Raw genomic sequence first — 6,482 nt, 5'->3', positions numbered from 1 at the left:
GACTGGTGCCTTTATGATGATTTTACCAATTCGGATTGAATCAAATTGATCTTTGAATAAAATACCTCAAGACACACAGAGCACTTTTAGGCTTCTCTCCCATGGGAACTTCTAAGATGTCGGTGCAAATGTGATGAATGAAAAAAATCCTTCTTGCAATCAGAACACTTGTAAGGCTTCTCTCCTCTGTGTATCCTTTGATGATTTTTTAATTTGCCTTTATCACCAAATGCCTTAAAACGCACAGAGCACTTGTGTGGCTTCTCTCCTGTGTGTATTCTTGGATGCCTCTCCAAAGTATGCGAGAGAGGAAAGGCCTGAAGACACAGAACACTTGTACGGCTTCTCTCCCGTGTGAATTTTTTGATGTTGATGCAAACGTGATAAAGAAACAAAATCTTTGTTGCAAACAGAACACTTGTAAGGCTTCTCTCCTGTGTGAAGTTTTTCATGATATGCTAATGATGCTCTTTGAGTAAATGCCTTAAAACACACAGAACACTTGTGAGGCTTCTCTCCTGTGTGTGTCCTTTGATGATTTTTTAATGTGCCTTGATCACCAAATACCTTAAAACACACAGAACACTTGAAAGGCTTCTCTCCCGTGTGTATCCTTTGATGTTTTTTTAATGTGCCTTTATCAACAAATGCCTTAAAACACACAGAACACTTGTGTGGCTTCTCTCCTGTGTGTATCCTTTGATGTTTTTTTAATTTGCCTTTATCAACAAATGCCTTAAAACACACAGAACACTTGTGTGGCTTCTCTCCTGTGTGTAGTTTTTCATGATATGTCAATGTTCCTCTCTCAAGAAATGCCTTAAAACACACAGAACACTTGTGTGGCTTCTCTCCCGTGTGAATTTTTTCATGTTGACGGAAATTTGATGAAGAAGCAAAATCCTTGTTGCAAACAGAACACTTGTAAGGCTTCTCTCCCGTGTGTATCCTTTGATGACTTTTTAATGTGCCTTTATCAGCAAATGCCTTAAAACACACAGAACACTTGTAAGGCTTCTCTCCCGTGTGTATCCTTTGATGTTTTTTTAATATGCCTTGATCACCAAATGCCTTAAAACACACAGAACACTTGTGTGGCTTCTCTCCTGTGTGTATCCTTTGATGACTTATTAATTTTCCTGTATCACCAAATGCCTCAAGACACACAGAACACTTGTAAGGCTTCTCTCCCGTGTGTATCCTTTGATGTTTTTTTAATGTGCCTTTATCAGCAAATGCCTTAAAACACACAGAACACTTGTAAGGCTTCTCTCCCGTGTGTATCCTTTGATGTTTTTTTAATTTGTCTTGATCACCAAATGCCTTAAAACACACAGAACACTTGTAAGGCTTCTCTCCCGTGTGTATCCTTTGGTGTTTTTTTAATTTGCCTTGATCACCAAATGCCTTAAAACACACAGAACACTTGTGTGGCTTCTCTCCTGTGTGTATTCTTTGATGCCTTCTTAATGTTTGTCTGTGAAGAAATGCCTTAAAACACATAGAACACTTGTGTGGCTTCTCTCCTGTGTGTATCATTTGATGCCTTATTAATGTTTGTCTCTGAGGAAATGCCTTAAAACACACAGAACACTTGTGTGGCTTCTCTCCCATGTGTATTTTTTCATGTTGACGCAAATATGATGAACGAGCAAAATCCTTGTTGCAAAGAGAACACTTGTAAGGTTTCTCTCCCATGTGTATCCTTTGATGTTTTTTCAATCTTCCTTTCTCAACAAATGCCTTAGAACACACAGAACACTTCTGTGGCTTCTCTCCTCTGTGTATTTTTTCGTGACATGTTAATGTTCCTCTCTTAATAAATGCCTTAAAACACACAGAACACTTGTGTGGCTTCTCTCCTGTGTGTATCCATTGATGACTTTTTAATTTTCTTTTATCACCAAATGCCTCAAGACACACAGAACACTTGTAAGGCTTCTCTCCTGTATGTATCCTTTGATGACTTTTTAATGTTCCTTGATCAGCAAATGCCTTAAGGCACACAGAACACTTGTAAGGCTTCTCTCCCGTGTGTATCCTTTGATGCCTTTTTAATGTTCCTTGATCACCAAATGCCTTAAAACACACAGAACACTTGTGAGGCTTCTCTCCTGTGTGTATTTTTTCATGATATGTTAATGTTGCTCTTTCAATAAATGCCTTCAGACACACAGAACACTTGTAAGGCTTCTCTCCTGTGTGTATCCTTTGATGCTTTTTTAATTTGCCTTGATCACTAAATGCCTTAAAACACACAGAACACTTGTGAGGCTTCTCTCCTGTGTGTATTTTTTCGTGACATATTAATTTTCCTCTTTCAACAAATGCCTTAAAACACACAGAACACTTGTGTGGCTTCTCTCCTGTGTGTATTTTTTGATGTTGATGCAAATATGATGAAAAAGCAAAAGCCTTGCTGCAAACGGAACACTTGTAGGGTTTCTTTCCTGTGTGTATTTTTTGATGATGATGCAAATATGATGAAAAAGCAAAAGCCTTGAGGCAAAAAGAACACTTGTAGGGTTTCTTTCCTGTGTGTATTTTTTCATGATATGTTAATTTTCTTCTTTCAACAAATGCCTTAAGACACACAGAGCACTTGTGTGGCTTCTCTCCCGTGTGAATTTTTTGATGTTGATGCAAATTTGATGAAGAAGCAAAATTCTTGTTGCAAACAGAACACTTGTAAGGCTTCTCTCCCGTGTGTATCCTTTGATGTTGACGCAAATGTGATGAATCAAAAAAATCCTTACCACAAACAGAACATTTGTGTGGTCTCTTCCTTCCTTGGATATTCTTGAGAGTCTCTGCGCAGCTTTTGCAACTGCGGTTGGAAGACGTGCTTCTATTTGTATCTGTTTCTTGACAAACATTCTGTGTCATGTGATGATTGAAAACTTCTGAGCAGAACAACTTAGAACAGTTGCAACAAGAAACCAGTGTCATTTGTTTCACTGAAAAGAAAAATCACAAAAAGTATTCAAAATTTACCAAAACTTCAAAATGTTGGATAATTGATAATATTTCAGTCAGATTAGATGAAGCATTTGCCATATTTCTGTCCTTCATTCAATGGACAAGCTCAATATCAAGGATTCAAAAATGGCAGAATTTTCCAAAATGTATCTGACATTGACCAAGCTACCTTACCTACCTTACCAGAGGTTATTCGATTATTTTAGCAGCAGAAAATAACAAGGTGTAATGTGTGGTCCTTATTTATATTGTTACGTATGTGGGGGGTAGGCAAATGATTACCATGTAGCCAGGTATAATTGTACAGATTACCATGCTCTGAATGTCGTGTCGCCATCTTGATGTACTGTTATGGATCCCGGATTTAGGTGAATTACTATTCATGTCATTGCTTATTAATGTTTATTCTATTAAAGGTTGTTGTGGTTAAATGGTTAGAGAGGCTCCGGATAACAGGAGAACGGAAACGGGATAGTGAACCGGAAGAAGAAAAACAAGACACGAGGTCCTGGAGAAGCAGCGATCTTCTTCCTCCTCGCCCAGCTCCGACGCGAGCGGTGTCGATATTGAGCAGCGTGGGGAACGCTGCGTTTGAAAGCCCGTCTGGCGAGAGGAGTTACCTGCGCGGGGTAATTACCGGTTACGCGTCAAGTTGCCGTGGGTTCGTGCATGGAACCAAGCGTCCGGCACAGTTCGCCTCAACGTTTACAAGGACGCGTACGGGTCGCACCTTGGGCCTCGCGCGCTTTGCGAGCCGCGCTTTGCTTTGCCCGCTTTGCTTTGCAGCAGCTGTTCCCGGTACGCGACGTGCACGTTTGGAGCACGTCAGCCAGGGGTTCGTTCAACCGCCCGTGTGCGGAGAAGTCGACTTTCACCTTGGTCTGGGGGGGCCCAGAGACATTGGGAGGGACAGTGACCATTGAGGGGTCGTGAGTGGGGAAAGGGGGGAAATATATGAGATGGCCATCTTAGTAATATTGCGGATTGATTGTTGATTGTGTTGATGGATTGAGAATATATTATTAATTAATCCGGATCCTTGGTGTGGGGTTGCTTATTGACCTGAATTGTTTGTGTCTTTCATATTGATTGCATTACGAACGCGTATAAATCAGAGATCTTTCTGGCGGGGTACTCCCACGGCCCGGGGGTCACCAAGACCAGGTAGTTACCGGGAGGAGCACGTAACAGTACATACAGTGCATTCAGAAAGTATTCAGACCCCTTCACTTTTTTCACATTTTGTTATGTTGCAGCCTTATGCTGAAATGGTTTAAATTCATTTTTTCCCTCATCAATCTACACTCAATACCCCATAATGACAAAGAGAAAACAGGATTTTAGAAAGTTAAGCAAATTTATTAAAAAGAAAAAACTGAAATATCACATTGACATAAGTATTCATACCCTTTGCTATGACACTTGAAATTTAGCTCAGGTGCCTCCCATTTCTCTTGATCATCTTTGAGATGTTTCTACACCTTGATTGGAGTCCACCTGTGGTAAATTCAATTAATTGGACATGATTTGGAAAGGCACACACCTGTCTATATAAGGTCTCACATCTGACAATGCATATCAGAGCAAAAACCAAGCCATGAGGTTGAAGGAACTGCCTGCAGAGCTCAGAGACAGGATTGTGTCGAGGCACAGATCTGGGGAAGCCTACAAAAAGATTTCTGCTGCATTGAAGGTTCCCAAGAGCACAGTGGCCTCCATAATTCTTAAATGGAAGACGTTTGGAACAACCAGGACTCTTCCTAGAGCTGGCCGCCCAGCCAAACTGAGCAATCGGGGAAGAAAGGCCTTGGTAAGAGAGGTGACCAAGAACCCGATGGTCACTCTGGCTGAGCTCCAGAGATCCTGTGTGGAGATGGGAGAAACTTACAGAAGGACAACCATCACTGCAACACTCCACCGATCTGGGCTTTATGGCAGAGTGGCCAGACGGAAGCCTCTCCTCAGTGAAAGACACATGAAAGCCCGCTTGGAGTTTGCAAAAAAGCACCTAAAGGACTCTCAGACTGTGAGAAACAAGATTCTGTGGTCTGATGAAACCAAGATTGAACTGTTTGGCTTCCGTCTGGCCACTCTGCCATAAAGCCCAGATCGGTGGAGTGTTGCAGTGATGGTTGTCCTTCTGGAAGTTTCTCCCATCTCCACACAGGATCTCTGGAGCTCAGCCAGAGTGACCATCGGGTTCTTGGTCACCTCTCTTACCAAGGCCCTTCTCCCCCGATTGCTCAGCTTGGCCGGGCGGCCAGCTCTCGGAAGAGTCTTGGTTGTTCAAAACTTCTTCCATTTAAGAATTATGGAGGCCACTGTGCTCTTGGGAACCTTCAATGCAGCAGAGATTTTTTCGTCGGCTTCCTCAAATCTGTGCCTCGACACAATCCTGTCTCTGAGCTCTGCACGCAGTTCCTTCGACCTCATGGCTTGGTTTTTTTTTTTTGCTGTTTTTTAAAATTTATATCCAAGATCGAGGCTCGTGAAAGAGCTAACATTAATCACACAAAAAGTCAAACCGACACATAAAACACAAAAAATAAGGGGAGCGGTAGACAAGATTGGGAGAGAGGGGGAAGGACACAAACACAACATTTGAGAGCAGGGACATCAGGAGAAATGTTTTAGGGGGAGGGCTTGGCGGGAGGTGGGAGAGGTATAAAACATATGAACACTGCAAGGACTTCCAGGGAAGAAGTTGGAATTTCCAAAAAAAAAGAAGAAAAAAAAGAGTATCTGGGGTGAATTAGCGGGGGTAAAAAAGATAAAGGTTTTGGATGGGGGAAGATAAGAGATGGTGGTGAACAGCTGTTTTAAAGACCTGGAGGGAGCTGTGGGATTGAAGGGAGTGGGGGAGTTTGTTCCAGAGGCGGGAGAAAAGGGGAATGAAAGAGTGAAGGTGAGCAGAGAGCCTAGATTTTGGCAGTTAACCATAAAAGGGTTGCAGGCAGATCTTGTGCGACATGAAGGAATATTGGGGGGACAGAGCACAGAGAGAGCTGTGGGAGCAAGGCTGGAGAGGATTCGGTAGAAGACAGGAAGACCACCAACCTGCCTGCGGTGAGTGAGTGAAAGGCCCTCGGAGTTAACTTCATAGCAGGAGATTCCAATGATTCTGAAAGCTTTGGTTTCAACAGCGTGAAGACGAGCGAAGTGTGAGGCAGGAGCACCAGCTCAGAGGGGGGAACAGTATTCCATTGAGCTGCGGATGAAAGCCTTGCATGTGGTGAGGAGCACAGGTGTGCCAAGGAAGGAATTCGCACGACGGAGGATGCCCAGTCGGCGACTGGCTTTGGAGGCCAGCTTGGAAATGTGGTTTTCCCAAGAAAGATCATGGCAGATAGTGAGACCCAAAAGCTTGAGCGACAGAACTTCTTGGAGGATTGTTGAGAAAGTAGATGGGAGGGTTTTCCAGTCGGTCCTTTCGGAGTGACATTGTAAGAGTGTGAGATTTGTCAGGATTGAAAGACATGTTCCACTTGTTTGACCAGTCTGTG

The 6,482-nt window shown here is 42.8% G+C and overlaps 1 protein-coding gene across 1 annotated transcript; it reads right to left on the bottom strand.

Annotated features, from left to right (window-relative positions):
• Positions 1-234: 234 nt before the first annotated feature.
• Positions 235-2,905, bottom strand: LOC144892137 (uncharacterized). Its single transcript, XM_078777361.1, has 2 exons — positions 568-2,905; positions 235-483 (listed from the first exon to the last, which is right to left on the bottom strand). The coding sequence occupies exons 1-2, from the start codon at positions 2,884-2,886 to the stop codon at positions 235-237; spliced, it is 2,568 nt and encodes an 855-aa protein (XP_078633487.1). The 5' UTR covers positions 2,887-2,905.
• Positions 2,906-6,482: the final 3,577 nt, after the last annotated feature.

Source organism: Myxine glutinosa, chromosome 5 (genome assembly GCF_964187855.1).
Source record: "Myxine glutinosa chromosome 5, kmMyxGlut1.1, whole genome shotgun sequence".
NCBI classification, from domain to species: domain Eukaryota; kingdom Metazoa; phylum Chordata; class Myxini; order Myxiniformes; family Myxinidae; genus Myxine; species Myxine glutinosa.
This window is presented reverse-complemented; position numbering and strand designations above follow the sequence as displayed.

What these genes read in the sequence shown, in the direction of transcription:
- LOC144892137 (XM_078777361.1), bottom strand. Translation starts at nt 2,886, where the DNA reads ATGACACAGAATGTTTGTCAAGAAACAGATACAAATAGAAGCACGTCT. An exon ending in AGTGTTCTGTGTGTTTTAAG is followed by an intron (nt 484 to 567) that starts GTATTTGGTGAT and finishes GTGTGTTTTAAG; the next exon opens with GCATTTACTCAAAGAGCATC.